At 30.2% G+C, this 21,491-nt stretch overlaps 1 protein-coding gene across 3 annotated transcripts in view; it reads left to right on the forward strand.

Moving 5' to 3' along the window:
* Nucleotides 1-19,787, forward strand: part of LOC135931497 (lysosomal alpha-glucosidase-like) — a 36,110-nt gene extending 16,323 nt beyond the window's left edge. Inside the window, exons 4-14 of one of the 3 annotated variants that reach the window (XM_065468655.1) lie at nucleotides 3,124-3,362; nucleotides 4,668-4,799; nucleotides 5,319-5,658; nucleotides 6,479-6,596; nucleotides 6,716-6,894; nucleotides 7,527-7,797; nucleotides 8,971-9,055; nucleotides 9,246-9,460; nucleotides 17,901-17,989; nucleotides 18,655-18,908; nucleotides 19,658-19,787. In XM_065468655.1, coding sequence (XP_065324727.1) covers nucleotides 3,124-3,362; nucleotides 4,668-4,799; nucleotides 5,319-5,658; nucleotides 6,479-6,596; nucleotides 6,716-6,894; nucleotides 7,527-7,797; nucleotides 8,971-9,055; nucleotides 9,246-9,460; nucleotides 17,901-17,989; nucleotides 18,655-18,908; nucleotides 19,658-19,723 — 1,988 coding nt within the window. In that variant the 3' untranslated portion in view covers nucleotides 19,724-19,787. Of the gene's footprint in view, nucleotides 1-3,123; nucleotides 3,363-4,667; nucleotides 4,800-5,318; nucleotides 5,659-6,478; nucleotides 6,597-6,715; nucleotides 6,895-7,526; nucleotides 7,798-8,970; nucleotides 9,056-9,245; nucleotides 9,475-17,900; nucleotides 17,990-18,654; nucleotides 18,909-19,657 lie in introns of those variants that run through there. The other 2 variants (XR_010573055.1, XM_065468656.1) reach the window with 2 other exon arrangements.
* Nucleotides 19,788-21,491: the final 1,704 nt, after the last annotated feature.

Consider the following 21,491-nt stretch of genomic DNA (forward strand, 5'->3'; position numbering starts at 1 on the left):
GCCCATTTCATTACCTTAAAAATTTATATTACCGTATATTTGCCGTGCAAACAAAAATTTCAAAATATTTTTTAAAAAAAATTTTACTTTATAAAAACTAATTAATCTAGAATTTTATCAAATTTTAAAATTAATTAATCAAAAATATTTATGGATAGTACTTGCGTTGTGGTTTCAAAGTAAAATTCAAAATTTATATATAAAAAAATTGGTTTTTTTACCTTTTAATAACGAATAACTCCATGATTTTTGTATCCTGGGAATACGGTCTACAACTGACAAAATAACGAGGTGAACTAACCAAAATTTAGTGCGTAAAAAAAATACTTAAAAGGGGACAATACTCAACTTATAACTTAACTTAATCAAGTCTCTAAATTAATCAGCAAAAATATTAAATTAATAAAACACAAGAAATATCTTTTTTTATTCAAAAATTCATAAAATTTATTTGCAAAAAATTAATTATCGTAGAAAAAATTCATCCATAAAAAAATTAATCCGTAAAAAAAATTAATAATCATAATTTTCATTTTACAAAAAAAATGACATTAATAATAAATAAAATAAATAATTTACAAACTAGGACACTCATCCCCTCATAAATATATGCCATCATGAATATGATTATTTTAGTAAATTTTAGTGCTTAAAAATGTAGACTTTGATAAATAATTATAGCTCCTGAGCCTGACCTGATACATGTAAAACATAATTCCACAAAAAGATAATTATATCTAACGATATTTCATATAGATAAGATTATTAGTTTGTCAAAAAATTTTATTTTTCTAAAATATTCTTGTACATTTTTTAAATTTTACTTTGCCATTTCTTGGATAATCATAACATGTTAAAGATAATTGAATTTTTGTTTATTTTCTACCAATAAACGATTGTTTATAAATTAGTCTTTTTCCATTTTTTAAAAATTTACCATATATTTTTATAACCCTAACATTTTCCGGATCACCCTAAGATGTTAGACATGATATAACTTTTATTTTTTATTCGCTTGTAATTAGCTAAGATTCGCAATTTACTAAAAAAACGAGTGTTTTTTTCCCATATTCCACTAATTTAACAAATTTTTTTAATATTAATATTAATATTTTCTGATTACTTTTAAAAACATAAACATGATTCTGTATTAATTTATTAAAAATTGCCCATTTATTTAGGATGCGTATGGATTGGTTGGTTATGTGTATTTTAGTCATCCAAAAAGTTTTTTTGAAAATAATTTACTAATTTACCATTTTTTTAACAATTAAAAGAAACATTTACTATACTATCTCTATAAGCTAATCACGATTCTATATTAATTTTATATATTTGAGCTTCTATAAGAGGGGAAGGATATTTTGGTCAAAAAATATTAAAAAAATATTAATATTACCATTTTCTGAATTATTTTAAAGACTTAAACATGATTCTGTATTAATTTATTAAAAATCGCACAAAATTATTGAGGAGACATATTTTAGTCATGTTAAAAGTATTTTTTTAAATATTTTATTCAGGGTTTCGAACCTGTATAGCTGTTCGGTTCGTTTCGGTTTTTAGTTTAAATTTTATAAAGGTCTTGCTCCATTTCGGTATTTTTGAAGAAATTCTTAAGGTTCGGTTCTATTTATAACGGTTATGGATTTTTAAAAAAATAATAATTATAAACTATATATTTATATTAATCTTAGAGAAAAATTTTTTTAATTTTGTTGTGTTCTCCACTTAAAAATCTCTTATTATACTACCTCTTTCAAAGCCTCCCCACATTGTTTGTCTCTTATAAATCTTTACTTGTAAATTATAACAAAGAAAAAAAAAGATCCTTATTATATATTTTTTTTAACTTAAAACTGTATTTTTCTTTCCTTTGTTTTACATGATTGTAAATTATAAACAGAGCTTGTTTTTATATTTTATTCACTTGAAACTGGTCTTAGCCAGTTTTAAGGATGGCCAATATGATAAAATCTTTATTGAAATACGTCGATGGATTTTTTTTTGTAAACAAAATTTTTAGTATATAAGAACAAAAAATATATAATCGTGATCATTAAATAATTTTATTTTGTAATTTTATTTTATTCGAATTTAATTATACCTAATTGTTACTACTAAAATCTAGATTCAATAAATTCACGATTTTTCTACATAAAATGTTTGTACGATGACCAGAGTGCCCGATAAGTCCGGCTTCTCAGTCCCACTCTCCAACAATCCCCGACCATTGAACTCCGACGACCCCCCCCTACCCCGATGGTAGAACAACCTACGATCGTGGCTCTAACCATTGCAAATTTATATATTTATAATTTAACCAGAAGATTATTTCTTAGCAATTAACTAGTAATTTGTCTAATCTCTATTAAATTGGTTATATTAAGTAAAAACAATAAACTTGGTACTGACTGATATGAAGTAAATTTAATTGTAGAAAAATTTTAATTTGAAAAGAAATCAAAAATATAAATTGTCCTCATGGAAAATTAAAATTTCAAATTTAGGTTAATAATTAAAATCAAATATTTTTAAAAACCGTTACGAACCAGTTTAAACCGGTTCAAAAAATTTATAACAGTTCTGTTTTCTCTTTCTATATATTCTTTATAATGGTTCAGTTATGATTCAGAAAATTATCGGTTTCGCGGTTCGGGTTGAAGCCCCTATTTCATTAATTTACCAGTTTTTTTAATTAAAAAAACCATTTTCTAAATCAACTTTGTAAGCTAAATACGATTCTATATTATTATTAATAAATTTACGTTTTCATAATAGGGAATGCGTAATTTCCGGGTGTGCGTATTTTAGTCATGCCCATTTTATTATATATAATTTTAATATGGCATATTTCATTCCAAGTTCCAATCATGTTAGTAGATCTTTTTAATTAATTGCTAATAATTTAATTTTCCTCAATGATATATATATTTTGGGGTGCTCAAAAAAAAGAGTTTCACTCAAACGGAAAATATGCTAGGTACGAATAGCACTTGCTTAGCGCAGCTACCTAAGTCTAATTAATCTTATACCAATAAAGTTTTCACTTATTGTTAAGAACAAAATATAAGCTATAAAAAAACTATATATAATTTTATTTTCATTTGGAATATCTTACAGAATTCATTATACAACCATACCCAGCCATAACCTTCAGGAGTATAGGCGGGATAATCGATTTTTTCTTATTCACTGGCCCTTCTCCCCCAGATGTGATTCGCCAAGCAACCCATTTCATTGGCAGACCATTTATGGTGCCTTATTGGAGCCTGGGATTTCACTTATCTAGATTTGGTTACAACACCTTGGATTCCATGAATCAAACATTGAACCGGAACTTAGCACTGGATATACCCATTGTGCGTATTATTTTAATTGGAGAAGATTATTTAATATCAATGTATCTGGGATTTTGAAGTTGATAGATAAAATTAAATTAACATAAATAAGATAGAAAAACGATCCCTTATAAATTTTGGAGATTATATATTTTTTGTTTTTTATTATTAATGTTTTCTATATTATAGATATCGATATTGTGTGTTGTTTACATTTTTAACATATTAATTATTTATACCTTTGAATTAACAATAATAAAAAATATAGTTAAAATAATTATTTTTAGAACTTTTTGAGTATAAAACAAATATAATCGGGGAAAAAAATAATCTCGCCGGCTTAGAGGGCTTTTTTTAATAATAAAAAATTTTAAACCTTTACTTTTTTGTTTTATTTTTTGAAATTCTAAATTTTTTCTTTGAGTCTAAAAAGAAGAATCATTTTAGACCAAATTCCACCAAAAAATAGCACTGTAGAGGCCGTACGATTAGCAATATTCGCCAATTCGATATTGAAAATATTTTCTAAGAACCATCCTATCTGATTTTTAAAATTAAAAAATTACTTGTTAAATATTTATTATTTTAACTTCATTTCATTTTTTTTAAAATATTTATACTACTAACTTTTCTTATAAAATGAGTATTACAAAGCCTTCTTGTGTTTAAACTCTAAAATATTCTCTTCTCTAATTATATAAGGTGAAGATTTATGTTTATGGTATAGAAGAAGAAAAAAATAATCAGTTATTTACAATTTATTTCAGATAATATTACTCTCCAATTGAATTGGGAATTAACTCCGATATGAATATTTTATTATATTCCTTCAAAATCCAACCTCTTGCCTCAAAGTGGCTGGGGAGCGGCACCATCTTGGGACTGATAATGGAGGTTGTGATCAGGGGTAAAATATAATTAACGAATTCCTCGTCAGGTGTAAAAATGTCAGGAAAGGCTATTAATCGTAGAAAAATTATCCGAAAAATCCTCTCATGATCACAACAAAATATATAAAATCAAATTCTTACATATCCTTATTTTTTTTAAATCTGATGATTGTTATTAAAAAAAAATATTTATATTTAAAAAATAAGGATATGCTAGGGAATACATAGCTTATTATGCGATTATTATATTATTTTAATAAATTGAATCATATCGGGTTTCTAATGATATCGGACCGATCCGTTATTTCTCGGAAATGACCAATATCGCTGCCGATTTAATTCCCATCTTATATATCGAACAGCTTTACTATCTTGTTAATTTTATTTACCTTATACATCGACTTTTCTTTCTTATAAAATTGATTTAAACTTAAAGGACGTGCATTGGAGCGATATAGACGCTATGGAAGCCAGTAAAGATTTCACTTACGATAAAAAACGTTTTCGACTTTTGCCCGATTACATAAAATACTTGCGATCTCTCGGCATGAGATACATTTCAATTATCGTAAAAAAATACTCATTTTATTTAAAATTTAAGTAAAAAAATATATATAAACAATTCATATAACTCATTCTGGCGTAATTACATAAACGCTATTTATTAAGCCCATGAGAGTTAAAGCGTATAATCGCGTGTTTTAACTTTATACAGTATATTGTTTGTAATCATATAAACATCTTATATTATATCTAATAATAAGTCAATTCTTTGTTTTGTCAAGTGTAGTCATCAATCGAACAGAAGGATTGTGTCACTGAAAAAGAAGTGATTGTTGTTGCCCATCAATAAAGTCAATATTTAGCAGACAGATTGTCTTCCCTCTTATCATAATCACAATTCACAAACCACTTGTTAATATTTTTGATTCAAATCCGGTAACATTGTTATGACATATTGCCTAGGCTTCAATTGGCTCATGTGTTGATGAGTGATTTTCTTTTAAGATCATTTTTTTATATCGAAAAGGTTTATCAATGTATAAAATATCATATAATGTAAAATTTAAATGAATTATTTACGCAGGACGCTGCTATAATGTATTCCCCTTCACCCTCTCAGTCGGTTCTTGATGATTCCGGATACTTGCCATTTACCCAGGGGGTTTCTTCCGACATTTTCATAAAAAACGCTTATAACAAACTTTTCGTGGGTAGGGTGTGGCCCGGCCTTACTGTGTGGCCCGATTTCTTTAACCCTTCCGTGTTGAAATACTGGGGCGACCAATTTGAAAGGTTCGAAACGCAGGATGAAATCGTATTAGACGGGGTATGGTTGGATATGAACGAACCGGCTAATTTTGTGGATGGATCAATTGTTGGCTGCGATTCTAAAAATTTACTCAACTATCCACCCTATCCGATGAGTTTATTTTTATATAAAAAAAAAGAAAGATAAAAGGGGGTGGGGTTCTTATTTCGATGGCTTAAGGGTAATAATATATATAATTCAGAATATAATCTTGGTTTGAGGTTCTAAAATTAGGTTGAAATCGATATAGGATCAATCATTAAACCCTCATCCCCAGTTCTTATGGAAATAAAGAAACTCAAATGTTTTTTCTCTCTTTCCTATAAAATTATTTTCCAAAGTTGGGTGTTGGATATGAATATTATTTCTAGTGTTTTTAAACGGCTTGATTTGAGCGGATTTTTAAAACCGGCTTACTCAATATTTTAGCTAGATAAATACTGCCCAAGCACCGAGATTTTGTGCAAATAGATGTCCAAACCATTGTGCCATCTATGAGCAATTCAATCTTGCTTAATTATTTTTTGGGAAATAAATGCTGAATTAGCCATTTTTGAAAATCTGCCTAAATCAAGTCCTTTAACAACATTAATTATTTCTATTTCTTTTAACTAATTTTTTGGGAAATAAATGGGTAATGTAAAAAAAAGCAAAACTGAAAAATATTTTAAAAAACAGAAAAAATAATGCTTAACACAATACCCAGACATTTTCAGTTGTCAGTCAGTAAGTGATACTGATTTTTAGGAAATTGATCAAAATATACACATTAAATCGCATACTAACATTAAAAGTCGAACAAAAAACAAAGGTTGATTTTTTCATTTGTTTTTTTAACAGAAAAAAATTCCTAGATTAATAATAACCGCGTTATCATACATTTAAATCATAATTTTTATTCATAAGTTATAATTTTTTTTTATAAACTTGAAAAGGCGTAAACGGACGAAATTTGAATTACCGTACCATTTGTATGGATTCTCGCCACAATATATCAACCCATTACAATCTGCACAGTTTATACGGTCTTCAACAATCAAAAATTACCCACGAGTTTTAATAAATTAGATATCATTTATTCATTTAAATATATTCTTAAAATATTGATAACATTTATGAATACCATAAGAATAGACCCTCATATATGTTTAATATATTATCTTCTCACGCAGGGCCATAATGCAACGCTTGAATGTAGGCAAAAGGCCGTTCATAATTACTAGATCTAATTACCTTGGTTTAGGTCAATACGCCGGACATTGGTCTGGCGACGTGTGGTCTACGTATCAAGATATGGCGCTAACCATACCCTCCATGATCAATTACAATCTTTACGGAATCCCAATGACCGGTTTATTTTATATAATATTTAATGAATACTTTACACTATCAGGAAAAAGGGGGAAGTAAATAAAAAACAATTGTTTATAAAATCAATTAATGGACGCTAATTGTTCGATATCGGGATTTAATATATTTTATTTACCATCGATTTAAAAGAATAATAATATCCATGCGGATTCTAAATCTCAAATCATGTGGCTGAGGGCAATTTTTGGATTTGAAAAATTTGATTTGACCGGAAATGTTTTCTTTTTATAACTTATTTCCGCATTTTAGATATGAGAAATTCTATTTGACCGGAGATGTATTCCTTCTATCACTGATATCTCCATTATAGATTTGAAAGATATTTGACCGGAAATAGATTCCTTCTATCATAGATCCTCAATTTTAATCTTAGCGATGAGATAGAACTCACAAATAAAATTTAAAAAGTTGTATAAAAATTATGGATTTAACAATTGTGTTCCAAAAGGGTAACCATAGTTATATCTAAAAAATTTTATTTGTATTTTTTTGTTTAATATATAAAAATTATTTACATGCTATTTTTATAAATAATTTTAAATAAAAAGATACGATTAGAAAATAATTACATATCAACTAAATATTTTTTTTTTAATCATCAATAACTTCGAGGATCGGACATTTGCGGTTTTAACGGGAACACAACAAGCGAGCTTTGCACTCGATGGCATCAGCTGGGAGCTTTTTACCCCTTCAGTCGGAATCACAATACTGATGACTCTTACGATCAAGACCCTGCCGCTTTCCTCAATTCTTTTCCCGATTTAGTCAGTTCTACTAGAACCATCTTTAAAATTCGCTATTCTATGTTGCCCTATCTTTACACCCTCTTCTACTTGGCCAATAGCCGAGGCGATACCGTCATTCGGGCCTTATTTTTTGAGTGAGCTTTTTTTAGAAAGTATTGATCAGATTTTTCATGATTTTTCACGTTTTAAAATGAATGCTTAAATATCGAGTACTAGATTTTTTTAAAATGATATATTTTAATATAATATTAAATCCCGTGTGATAACTTATATGATTTGAATGATATTTTTAAAATAAATACCCAATTATTTTATGGATATTTTAAAGCCTCGTGGTTGTATAATGCGTAATCCCCTAATTCACAGTTAGTGCGAATCGCGAAGGAGAATACAAAATGCATTTTTTATAATTCGCCGCAAATTCGCGCTGATTATGAATCAGGGATAAGAAGCTAAGTTATCATATTTAAGGAGGTCGATTCTCGACGCAACCCATTTTTGGGTACCTTTTTTTTCACTTTTGCTACGGGGTATGATATATATTACAAATAGGAAACGGGCCCTAGAATTGGTATAAATGGAATCCTTATAAAAATTCAATAAAATTTAGTCAATGTTTGGCAATTGCTAAACAGAGACAGGCGATATTTATCTTCATTCTTTTGGAAAATTATTTATTTTTCAAAAATCTTCATTTTGAATCAGCCTAAAATATTTAATTTTTTTTAAAAATAAATGTTGCTTTTTCAGGAAGAATAATTATTGACAAGATAAAAAAAAATAGACAGAATTTAAAAATATTTAGAATAAATTTTTATTCTATTCAAGATCAAATTTTTTATCATAAACTTAAATAAGAATAAGGATTAATATTTTGTTTTTAGATAAGTAAAAAAAATAATAGGTTCGATCATTTTACTATGTTTAGATATTGCATGCAATTAAAGATCTGTAAACCTCGACCCGTTTCGACCTGTTATTTTTCTACAAGTTTCCCGGTCAGTTAGAATCTTTTAAAAAAATGGCCCGGCCTACGAACCAAGCTCTGCATACATTTGCTTGTCCCGAAAAAAATATCATTCTGGGCTCTTCTATTTCCGTATTACATAATGATAATGTAAAATAGTAATTTATTCTACCCTTATAAAGTATTTTAAATTTATAAAATATAATTTTAAATATTGATAACCAGCTTCGGCACAGAACCAAGCCCTGATTTTTCTTATTTGAATTCCCAGATTAATTTAAGAAACCCGTATGTAAGTTTTTAAGATCAATATATGTTAAAAAATAATTGAAAAAAAAAGATTTCCTATTGACGTAAATACGTATTCCAATGACAAACAATTTTTGTGGGGTTCTTGTTTGATGATAACCCCTGTTTTAGATAGAGTATGCTTTAACTTTTTCGATTTATTATATATGTATAATATGCTTTAAATAAATAAAGAGCGAAAAAAACACCCACATTTTAAGAGATCGATCAAAATCCTGTTAGATAATTGCTAGGAAAAAATTGTTAATAAATTCTAGTAATGGTAAAATAATTTATAAAATGAAATGCCCACATATATCGAAAAAGAACACATTTGCCGTTAAAGCCTATTTCCCTGGAGGTTTCGGTAATTGGTACGATTTCTATAATGGAACAAACGCGAATAATTTACGTTTCGGAGGTACGAAATTTTTAGAAAAAAATTACATGGTTTTAGATGCCCCGCTGACAAAGATCAATTTGCACGTAAAAGCGGGATGTATTATGCCTCTGCAGGAACCAGCTCTTAACACTCATTTGAGGTAGGTTTGTTTAGGTAAAAACCTATTACAATGTATTATATTGGCTTTAACATTTGGAACCATACCTTAAAATTAAAAGGAACCAGAATGAATTTTAGGTTTCAGGCACCGATTCCGAAGTTGAGAGTAAATATATATATATATATATATATACACTAAGATTTGTGAAAAATACTAGGGTATACTGTATTCTTTGAACTGCAAAATACTTACAATAAATATATGTATTCTCTGGGTCAAAGAAAAAGCTTTTCTTCCTTCGGGTCAGGTTGAATCAAAATAATTTGTCTCTTTCCTATTGGAGTTTTTACTGTTGTAAATGTATGCATGTATAAAAACATCAAAATTTTAATTACTCTTTCTTCTACAACACCTTCTCGAAGGGCCGATGGCGCTAAGTCTTTTGAGTTGAGCTGATCCTTAAAATAAAATAAGGAATCTAATACAGATGCAGCCTCTCTATAAAAAAATAAAATGAAGTTGTAGATACAATTATCTTATTAAAAATATTAAAAGGTTGCAAGCAGAGTTGGGCAGTACCGCGAATACTTGTATCTAAGATACAAGATCCTTTTATATCTTGTACTCAGTATCTTTTTGACCTTTTTAATAAGATACTAGTATCTGTATCTAAGATCCTTTATTTTGAAAAGAATCTTGTATCTGTATCTAAGATCCTTTATTTTGAAAAGAATCTTGTATCTTTTCCATTTTCTTGACAAAGATACAGATACAGATTCTTTTTAATATTCATGTTTAAATAAAACATTTACATATTACACAATGTAACTTTATATTCTTCGTGGAATCTATTATTTTCTTTATTTTTTTCCTGCTATATTTTAAATATATTGATTACCAAAATTAGTTGGAAATTTTACAGGTCACAAAGTTTGATAGATTAAAAATAACAACACCAAAACTAAATAAGTAAAGGATATATTTTATATATAATATTTTTTGATTTGCAGAATGATTAATATTCGTAGTGAAGAAAGTAGTGAAGATGAAATTATGGAGATAGGTTCTCCTGAATCAAATCTGAATCTTAAAATCCTAGATGGAAAATTTTATAAGATAATATATGTGAAAAAGGGCAACATACAAGCGGAATGTCAAACTTGTACAAATAAAAAAGTTATTAAAGGATCAACAAACTCATCTACAAATTTTATTAAACATCTTAAGGTATTATATTATATTTATACATTTTTATTTTATTAATTAACATACTTAAGTCCCTCTTAGATAATGGTTATTTTAAAAATTTTTATAGAAGATGGTTGATTATCAAATTAAAATCATTTTGGATATATATTTTTTTATTATTTTAACAAGTTCTCTTATCAGAGGAAATATTTAAGCTACAATTGATATAATATAACATTAGATAATTTTAAAAGGCTCTAAATAAAAGAAATTACATTACAGTATTTATTTACTAAATTTAATCAATTTAGAATGCATAATAGAATGTTATGTATTTAATAATTAAATAATATAATGTTGTACATTATTTTCATATTTTTTTTATAATGATTTTGCATGAAATATATAAAAAAAAATTGAAAGGGATTTGAATGATATTTATAAGATGATAAAATAAGTAAATATGATATTACAAGCACAGACAGAATTAATAAATCATATAATGAAACTAATTTAAAAAATACATAAATATCATAAACAAGTGATAAATACTTATTAAAGATAAATGAATAAAATAGAACTAATATTTTTTTTTATTAGAGATGTCATTTAGCCATATTCTCTGAATATAAGCTATATTTAAAACAGCACAGAAAAAAACCTTCAAATTCTAATACCATAAAAAAATGATTCAACCTAATATATCAGAATCATTTAATACAATTACAAATAATAAAATAAAACCAACCTAATACCCAAAATAAAATTGATAAATTGATATGTGAATTTATTGTCAAGGGTTTACATCTCGCAGTTATTTCCTTTACATGTTTTTGCCCTTTCGGGCGAAACATAGGAATATAACCGGGTATATTGGCCTTTATGGCTTTTATACCCCAAAGGCTTTTATTGATCAAAAATTTTGATACAAACACAAGAAAAATAGCAATGAAGTAAAAACGTTATAATAATTAGTATTTATGTAAATAAATATGTAAGAGGAATCGTTCTTAGGTTTTAAATTGTTATTCATATGTTTTTGATCAATAGTTTCATCCTAGATTGAGGTCTTCGGATCGAATTGATAGTTGTTCCCCCTGATAAGAAGTAGTTGATTGATTGGATTCTGGGATAGAAGGACCGGGGAAGGCCGGATATTAACGAGGGGGTTTCGGGCGCTGATTGAGTACCGAATAAGGAGTCTTCCTCGTTTTGAAGGATAATGTCGGCTTCAAGAATAGGTCCTTCGAAGAGACCAAGGTGTTGCCTGTCTGACATCCATGTTCGTGATGGTAGATCGGCAGGGTTTTGATCCGTGGGGATCCATTGAATGTTTTGGCTTATAGCCGCGAAGTTGGCTAGTCCCAATTTGCATATTATTTGTGTTATTATTATCTCCAGCTATGGGGATCCTGATCCACCTTTTCTGAAGGTATAGTATGCAACTGAAGAGTCAGTGAAAATCATCGGGTGCTCGTTATTGCGATGTATCGCCATGATTGCTCCCATTCCTACCTCTAAAATTTCCTTGGCGTTGATGTGGCTGATAGCATGGGTAGGTACGTTGAAAAGGAGGTAGGCCTCGATATATGCAACTGAGAGGTTGTCAATTTCCCAAAAGTTTATTCCGATATGAGAGTTAGAGGCATCGACATAGACCGGTGAATTTGCATAGTAATGTAGTGATAGAGGTGTTGCAAGGGCGTCGATTATCAGCTCAGCTTTTTTGAAAGCTAGATATGAGTCCACTGCGGGTGTCATAGGGCCGTCGATCATAGTGATGTAATATGATGAGAATAGCCTATACATCCCGGTAATGGTGTAAGCGTAATGGTTTACTACGCCTAGGACTCTTGCTGCAAGCTCACGGCCGATTTGAAGGTGCTGGTAGGTATGGTTTCTGAATACGTCTAGGCATTTCTTGAGCCTTCTACGGGTTATGGTATCTGCAGAAACGGTTTTATTATTGAGGTCGATCGGGACTCCGAGATATGTAATGGTAGGGGAGGGGTCGAGGACCGACTTTTCCTCTGCTATTTGGAGTCCCCATTCCTCTAGAGTATGTCGTAAGGACATGGTTGTCCATTTAACATCTGCTTCGTTTGCCCCTTAGATTAAGATGTCATCAAGATAGACATTGTAATTTGCCTTTTTGACCGTCTTTGCACAGGCGTCGAGGATGATCGATTGTAGGCAATAAGGGCTGAAGGAGGCGCCCATTGGAAGGACTTTGTATCTGTAATTGGCGCCATTGAAGTTAAATCCAAAGAACTTTCTCACCCCAATTGAAAGGGGTATCGAGAAGAAAGCAGATCTAATGTCTATTTTGAAGGCAAAGGATGCCTCATTGAGTTTTTGCGACATCAGAGGGATGGATTTGAGACGGAAGGGATAGTGAAGAAAGTTTTTAGATACTTCTGAAAAATCACTGATAACCCTGGGGGCTCCGTTGCTCTTAGGGATGACTAAGAGAGGGGAGCATATCTGGTTTTCGTCTCCTATTTCAATGACGTCGGCTAATAACAGCTGATTCACGATGTCATGATATTTGTTATGCAAGCCCGTGCGATGAGGGTGTACGAAGAAGTGGTTATTATTATTGTTGATTTTCGTGTGGTCTAAGCGCAAGCGGAAGCCTCCACAGGCTACCCTTGTGGTGAATGGTGACATCGAGGGGCCGGTTGTTAATCGGGCTGTGCTGATGTTGAGGCTCGGGTGTTGCGCGAGTTGTTCGTCGGTGAAGGTGCTTCTAGGCCCATTGCTCACGATACCGTTGAGGATACCGGGAATGTTCGGGGCTGTTGAAGGACCCCCTTGGGGCATACCAGCATCGTCTTCACTATAGATCGAATCTTGAAGTGCGGAGACGATGGACCTCGCTTCTTCCAAGTTGTCGCTGGAGAAAAAGGATTCCGATGGGGGAGAATGTCTCCACCATTCGTGGATTCCAGAGTCTTCTAAAGAAACGATGGGACGTCTGATTCGGAAGGGGGGTTAGCCGGGGGTATTTGGTGCGCAGAGGTGTGATCGTTATCGATTGTGTGATCGGGCACGTCGCTCTCCCCAAGCGTCATCCGGCGAGAACATCTGATGCCTCAGATCCTTTAGGAGTTTGTTTACGGTGGCTAACCAATTGGGGAACTGCAGTGTTCTCGTCCTTCGAGCCGGAGGGCCGTTGCTCGGGCCGGTAACCTCTGCCGGTACCGGCGGGTTAGTAGAGGGAGAAGAAGAAAGAGGTAATAGTGAAAGTGGTAGATTAGGAGAAGGAGAAAGATTAGTTGCGGGAGCGACGTTGAAGCTGTCACTTCCTCTTCTTGCCCCTGGAGGTGGACGCCTCCTTCCTGGCCGGCTCTGTAAGTCGAGGTTGAAGGGCCGTAGCGGCCCTTTTCTCGGCTGGGGGTCTCTCGCCGCAAAGGAACTTCTCCTGATATGACGCATCGTTGTTCCTTGACGTTTGCCAGTTCCAATGGATAGCTAGGGCTAGGACTCGGATTCTTTTCGTCATAATCTTGAGCGCCCGGATGTCAGATTCGGGAGAAAGAATTTTTACCATTTCCACAATATGCTTGATCTCATGGCGATCCCTGATCTTAGCTTTGCAGTTGGGTTCCAAAAGATCTTGCTGCAACCCTGCCCAGACTTTCGTCAGTCTATCGTGTGCTTCGGCGGGGGTTTGGGGTGGCTCGAGTGGCGGCGGTATTACGACCGGGGGCTGGGATGATCCACTTGTTGTTGCCACGTTGGCTGTTCTCGGCGTTGACGTGTGTCGTGGGGAACGAGATCTAGAGGTGATTTGTTCCTGGTTATCCATCCGCGTTGATAATGCTGCCATTTGAGCTGAAATTGCTTGCATCGCGGAGATAAGCGCCTGAGAATTGGGATCCGGAGGAGAGACTTCGACCGAATTGTTAGGCGTAAGTTCGAAGAAAGAGCCTTCCAATTGTCTCTGGCCTTGCGCCTGGGTGGTGATTAAATCCAACGGTGGCGGAGGCCTATTCCCAATAGTAGTATTAGGTATACGTGGAGATCGAACCAATAAAATTTTGATACAAACACAAGAAAAATAACAATGAAGTAAAAACGTTATAATAATTAGTATTTACGTAAATAAATATGTAAGAGGTATCGTCGGAAAAATTAATGAATAATGTGCCTAGTTGAACAGCCTAAATTTGTTACAATGATGAAAGGTTAGATTATTTTATATAGATTAATATTGATATGATATTCTTAGTAATATTGGATCATTTAAAATATTTTAAAGGAGGTCTTTGCAGAGAAGAATAGAGGAAATTTTTGAAAATCATGGATACTTTAAAAAATATTTTAAAGGCCCAATCATATATTTGTACCACGGCAGATTTGTGGTCTACAAAAACCCATAGTTTTATGGGAATAACAGCTCACTGGGTATTTATATCGTATTTTAATTTTTTTTATAAATTATTTCAAAGATAACAAGAGAAACCATTGAATGGCAATCAAGATCCTTGGCATGTTGAAGAATGCCTGGCACACATTCATTTGATAAAATTGCCGAGTTATTGGAAGAAGTCTATAGAGAGTATGAGAAATAAACTAATTGCTACTGTCACAGATAATGCATCCAATTTTGTAAAGTCATTTAGTGAATATGGTGTGAAATTAAATGCTATTGACAACGATTTTGAGGATGAGGATGATTTATTAGAGTTTAATGAAATCAATGATGGTTAGTACAGATTTTTTTTAGAATTTTTTTAAAATCTTTATCTTTAGATGATATAAACTAAATAATATTACCCAGGCACATCAGATGTGCCTGCCACACTTTGTCCTTAATTGCAACTAAAGATATTATTTCATCAATATCAAGCTCGAAGAATCTTGAAAAGATTCATTATAGACTAATGGGGAAATGCACAAAATTATGGAATGCATGTGGAAGGCCCAAATCTTGAAAACATAAGGGAGATAACAGGTGGTATTCAGCTAAAGGTTCCATGCATGACGAGATGGAACAGTTTATATGATAGTATGACTTCATTATTAAAATATAAATACGATTTAAAATTATTATTTGAAACAATTGATTGTCCTAATAAAGAAATGAATATTGTTTATATGGAGGAATATTGTAAAGTTTTAGGCCCTATAGCAATTGCATTAGACAAACTACAAAGGCAAAGTAGTACATTTTATGGGTAATTAGTGCCCATACTATTTGTAGTAAAAAGGGAATTAGGTAAACTTGAACATTCAAGTTTACAATATTGTCTACCTCTATTAAAAGCTGTCCAAAATGCCATGGGCAAAAGATTTGGAAATTTTTTTTCTTATGATGATGAATATAATGAGGCCTTTTTGGCATCATTATCACATCCATTTTTTAAGAACCTATGGATTGAATCTGATAATAAAAAAAAATATTTTCAAAATATATTATTAAATGAAGCCTTAAATCTGGCATCTATAGTGTACAATCAAGCTCCTGCTATCTCACCAGTAGATTTAGTATCTAATAAAGAAAATGATGATTATATTTTTTTGGTGAAGCAAATGTTGTTGAGTTCAACAATACAAACAACATTGAGACCGAGGTTTTATATTATATTAAAGACCAAACACTAGAAATGCTAAATTTTTATCCTTTAATTAAGGAATTTTTTTTTAAATATAATACTGCCATACCTTCATCAGCTCCTGTTGAGAGGTTATTTAGTTTTGGCACAATGCTAAATACGTCAAAAAGGCAAAGGCTCAATGATAAATTATTTGAAAAATTAATTATTTTAAAAAATAATGATTTGATTTAATTTTTTTTTATTTTGCAAATTTTCAACTCACATTAAATATACTACTCTCACTTTCCTGTTTATGCTATTAATGGGCAAAAGCTAATATTAAAATCTCTGGTTATTATAATTAATTCATCAATAAATATTTTATTAATTATTGTAAACATTTATTCTTATTATATGAGTATGTTATGTTCTTCACAAATAAATAAAAAAAACTGTATTTTATAAACTATTCTAATTTAATTGGTAATGATAATAAAAAGTATCTTGTATTTAAGATACTCTAGTTTAGTAAAAGATACAAGTATCTTTATCTTGTATCTTCTTGATATTTTGAAAAAGATACTAGTATCTGTATCTAAGATTCATTTTTTTATAAAGAATCTGTATCTAGACTTTTTTCCGGAGGACCTGCCCAACAGATCATTCCAAAGAATGGAACTTTGGCTAGAACGGAAAATGAAAGCAAAATTCCTTCGTTCCGGGTTCCTTATTTTAATAAAAGAATCGTTAGTCTAGATAAGTATTATTATGTCAGTTCCTAAACCTAATAAATGTTTTTAGCAACTATAAATTTGTCTTTGAATAAATTAGTGCTCCCAATTGTGCCCTCTTCTAACGACAATGCATAAATCCTATTAAAACAATAGAAAATTATGATTGAATTTTTATTTTTCGCAGCTGAAAATATATAGTATTAAAGGTCGGCTCGGCTCACATGTGAAAATCGTAAAATGATTTTTTTTTAGAGTTCGGAAAAAAATCTTAGAATATTTTAAATTATATTTGCCTAAAATTTTGAGCAAAAATTTTTTGAAAATTATAAAATTGAAATTTGTGGTTTAATTATGTGTCACAAAATATTTACTTATAAAAGGTTTTTTTTTCCAAATAAGATTTGGAAGTTGTCTGGACCGGAGCTTAAAAAGAATTAGCAAAATTTTGGCCTGTCTTGGAAAAATATTTCCCACAATTTTTAAAAAAAAATTAAAATACCAGTTTTTTTATAAGGTTAAGTTCTCTCTTTATTTATTGTAAATACCCCATCTTGCGAAAATATTTAATAAAATAAATGACGCGTTGGCATTATTAGGTCACCTAGAGAATTTCGACGTTAGGAAGAACCCACACCTCCACAGGTATAGTAGTAAACGCACTCAACAACTTTCACATTTCACCAGATTGAGTGGGAACGCCAACCTCCTTAGATACAGAGAATCACCCACTAAATATAGATTTTTTTTATTAAATCAAAATTCGTAAACCCGAGCCGAACCAGGAATCAATCCCGGATTCAAAAATATACATCTGAACCGTACCCGAACTGGACCCACTTATTTTTTTTCAACCTTGAATCGAATCCGAACCTAACCCGGCTAAAATTTTTCCCGGGTTCGCATCCCTGACTATAGAGTCTATTATTTTAAAAAAAATTTGATTTGTTTTCCAAAAAAAAGAAATAAAATATTCGCTATTTACAACAATTTATATATTATCTTTTGTATTAATAGTTTAAAAAACCCATATTGGCTTCTGATAGCGCTCAATAAATTAGGAGAAGCCGAGGGCGTCTTGTATATCGATGACGGTGAAACTTTAGGTAAGATTATAAATGAATTTTCTTTTTGACACCAAAAAGATGATATCAAAATTATATATATATTATCGGTAGAGTTTGAAAAAAAACATAAAATTTATAATAATTTTTTAAAGAAGATCAAAAGATTTACTTATAAAGGATTTGAATTTTAAGTAAAATTTGATCAGAAATGATGTTTGAGTATTCTCAAAAAAATTTTCCGAGTTTATCAAAGAGCATCTCAAACTTTGGTTACCGGAAATGTGCATATAATAAGGTAATTACAATATTTCAGTTAATCCATGTAATTTTAATATAATAAATTTAAAAAATAACTCAACATTTATCACGACCAATAGAATAGTAAAACTTAAAGTATAATCATTTTAAACTTTTCCAGGCAACATTTTAAAGTATAACATAATTGTTTTAAAAAAAATTTTATCAATAAGAAGAATATTTTGGGGGATTTTTTCTTTAGAAAAAGCTTGTACCTGACTTAGCCCGAGTATTTTTAAATTTTAAACACGTCGAGACCTGGTTTTTGAAAATTTTGCCATTAAAACGCACAGGTTCGGATTTTATAAAGAAACATTTTTAAAACAGGATTTGTATTTTTTTCCAGCTAAGATTTTTAAGAATTGGAGATTTAAAAATATTAAATCCAATATCAAAATTATCTTTAGATCATACCGTTTCTCCGTCTTCCTTGGGTCCTTACGACATGCTACACTTCAAGGCACGTAATCAAACCCTTCGATCCTGGATATTGAAATTTGATTATCTCCCTGTGCCCAACGAAGAGTCATCTTTGCTCATATCGAACGTAACCTTGATGGGAATTCCGCGCAAACCTAAATTAGTTCAATTTGATTCTGCCGAAAATATTATTAAGAGATCATCTTATCGCCTTGACTTTACGTACAATCCACTCACGCAAGTTTATTTTGTTATTTGTATTACTACGGTTCTACATTAGATTAAAACTTTTATAAGGGACCCTGAGCGAATGCATTTTTTGCTTTTTCTGTTCCTTCCCTGCCAAAAAAAGAAGTTACGTTCTATATTTCTGAACGTTCCGGAACGCATTCCTGAAAAAATATCTACTTTTATTTCTATTTTATTAACATACTAATTTTATTCATTGATCTTATCTAAGTATCCATAAAAGAACATTCTCTAAAGATTATCATTTATATGGATGCGATGGTGTTAAATAAAATTTGATCTTTGGAAAACACTCTTCAACACTAACTTAAAACAAGATTATCCATTGAAATTTACATTATAATATGATATCAATTTTATAACAAAAAAAGTTGAAATTATTTTAAATTTAATTTTTAAAATAATATTTTTTATTACGATAAATAATTTGTAAGTTTATAAATCAAAATGGAGTCAGAGAAGAAAGGAATATTTAGGAATTTGAGAAACACTCTATTATAAATTAAGTTTTCGAAACGTTCCCGAAATGTTCCAGGAACGTTCCCGAAATCCTCCTTTTATGATTTTCTTTAAGTTTCGTTCCTGTAACGTTTCAGGAATATTTCGTTTCATGCCCCTGGTATTGCTGAAATTGTATTTTAAGTTATTTTTTTTCGTTGCATCATTTATGGTTTTTAGTTTTAACTTTTTTATTTAATTTTTTTTAAGTTTAAAACAATTTGTTTTAAAAAATATTAAAAGGTACTATACATTGATAAAGTAACAATTGTCATGAAATATGCTTTTGTCATGCATTGGATTTACTAGCTATGAAAAGAGTTGTCTTAAAAAACAATGAAAATTTTATAATGTGAAGAAAGTACAAATTAATTGATTAAAGAATTGTTAATACATGTAAAATATATAATTAATATTATCTTTTTTTTCTTAATGACAAGAAAGCTATTAAGATATTATTTTATTTATATCAAATAAATAATAATAAACACCTATAAATTTATCAAATTTGTCATGAAAATTTAGTATTATATAATATTTTTTATTTTGTTATATGAGATTTTAGATGTATTAGTAAAAATAAAATAAATAAAACATAATTTAATTTGTTTTATATCCTTACTCATTTGTCAAGTCTTATTCTTTAAAAAAAATGATATTCTTGTCCCCCCGAGCCGGTCCGAGTGCAGTTTATCAATTTTTGACATTGATAATATTCTATAAGAGTGAAGTTGGGTCTTTTTTGGCCCTTTACGTGATAAAGCCTAATTTTTAAAATATATTTGTGCCATCAAAGAAAAAAAAGGTGCCATTTCATATTATACTCATCGGTTTTTAACTTCCTGTATTTGCCCTTAATATTTTTTTCATGATTTAATTTTTATATAATATAAAAGATATATTATTAAGCAATATATTTATAAATATGCATTTAATAAAATTTTGTGCTTTGAGCGCCCATATCTCTGACCCTGAATGAGAAATCTAAAATTTTACATTTTTCTTCGTTGCTAAATACACAAAAATTTGAAAAGATCTGAAGTTTGCTATAATATTGTTGAATAATTTTTTAAAAAGCGTTGAATGCAAACACCGTCTGTCAGTCACGTGTATTTACAAAATCCGCGAATGAAAATATTTTTTCCAATGTTATAGAAGGTAATTATTGTATTCAGAAATATTTTCTTTAATTAATTGAATTTTGAATGTGGAAGGTATTGAAATATTACAACTCAATATTTGTTTCATTGGCGAAACCAAATTTGGCAATAAATTTCCCACAACACTCCCCTCGTCCTCAAAATATACATATATCACGATAAATCCTGTTTTTTTTTTCTTAAAATAAGTACAAGTTGATAATTTTTTTAAAATAATTACTAATAAATATTTTTGAAAAAACGTTTTATAAAAAATGACAACCCAAAATTATTTATAACGAAAAAATGTACCCAAAAGTATTCTCCCATGAAAATCTGAGATATGCCTATGATTTATATGATCAAAATTACTATGTCCAAGTCCATATGACGCCAAAATGGATACTGAAGACCATTTTTAACATTTTGTCCTACTGATGGACTTAAATGGAATTGTGTCAACCAAATAACGAGACACAACAATATTGCTGACTTACATAAGGTTAGAGAATGTGGTTGAAATAAAGAGGGAAGATTATTCCAATTAAGTTTATAGCAGCTTCATGAGATATCATCAAATAGACGTTTTATTAAGCTTACTTAAAAAATATCAATTTTTGTTATTTGATAAAATTTGGCCAGCCGGAAACATTAGCCTGTTCTCCAGTTTGGCCAATGCATTAAAACTTTGTCTGGGTCTCAAAATTTTGATGAAGCTACCATAGACGGGCGGGATCGATTTTTAAGTGGAATTAATTAATTTTTTTAGATGAGCCCCAAACATCGTAGGATAAAAATTTTAAGAATGTCCAATTGACGATTGATAAGATGCGCCTTGCACTGGCCCTGGGTGCAAATGCATAAGTAACACTTCTATTAGAATCATGGTCTTAAAGTATGACATAACAAAATGGAAAAGATTTCATGAAAAATAGATA

This window comes from Gordionus sp. m RMFG-2023, chromosome 1 (genome assembly GCF_954871325.1).
Source record: "Gordionus sp. m RMFG-2023 chromosome 1, tfGorSpeb1-WG-v2, whole genome shotgun sequence".
NCBI classification, from domain to species: Eukaryota; Metazoa; Nematomorpha; class Gordioida; order Chordodea; family Parachordodidae; genus Gordionus; species Gordionus sp. m RMFG-2023.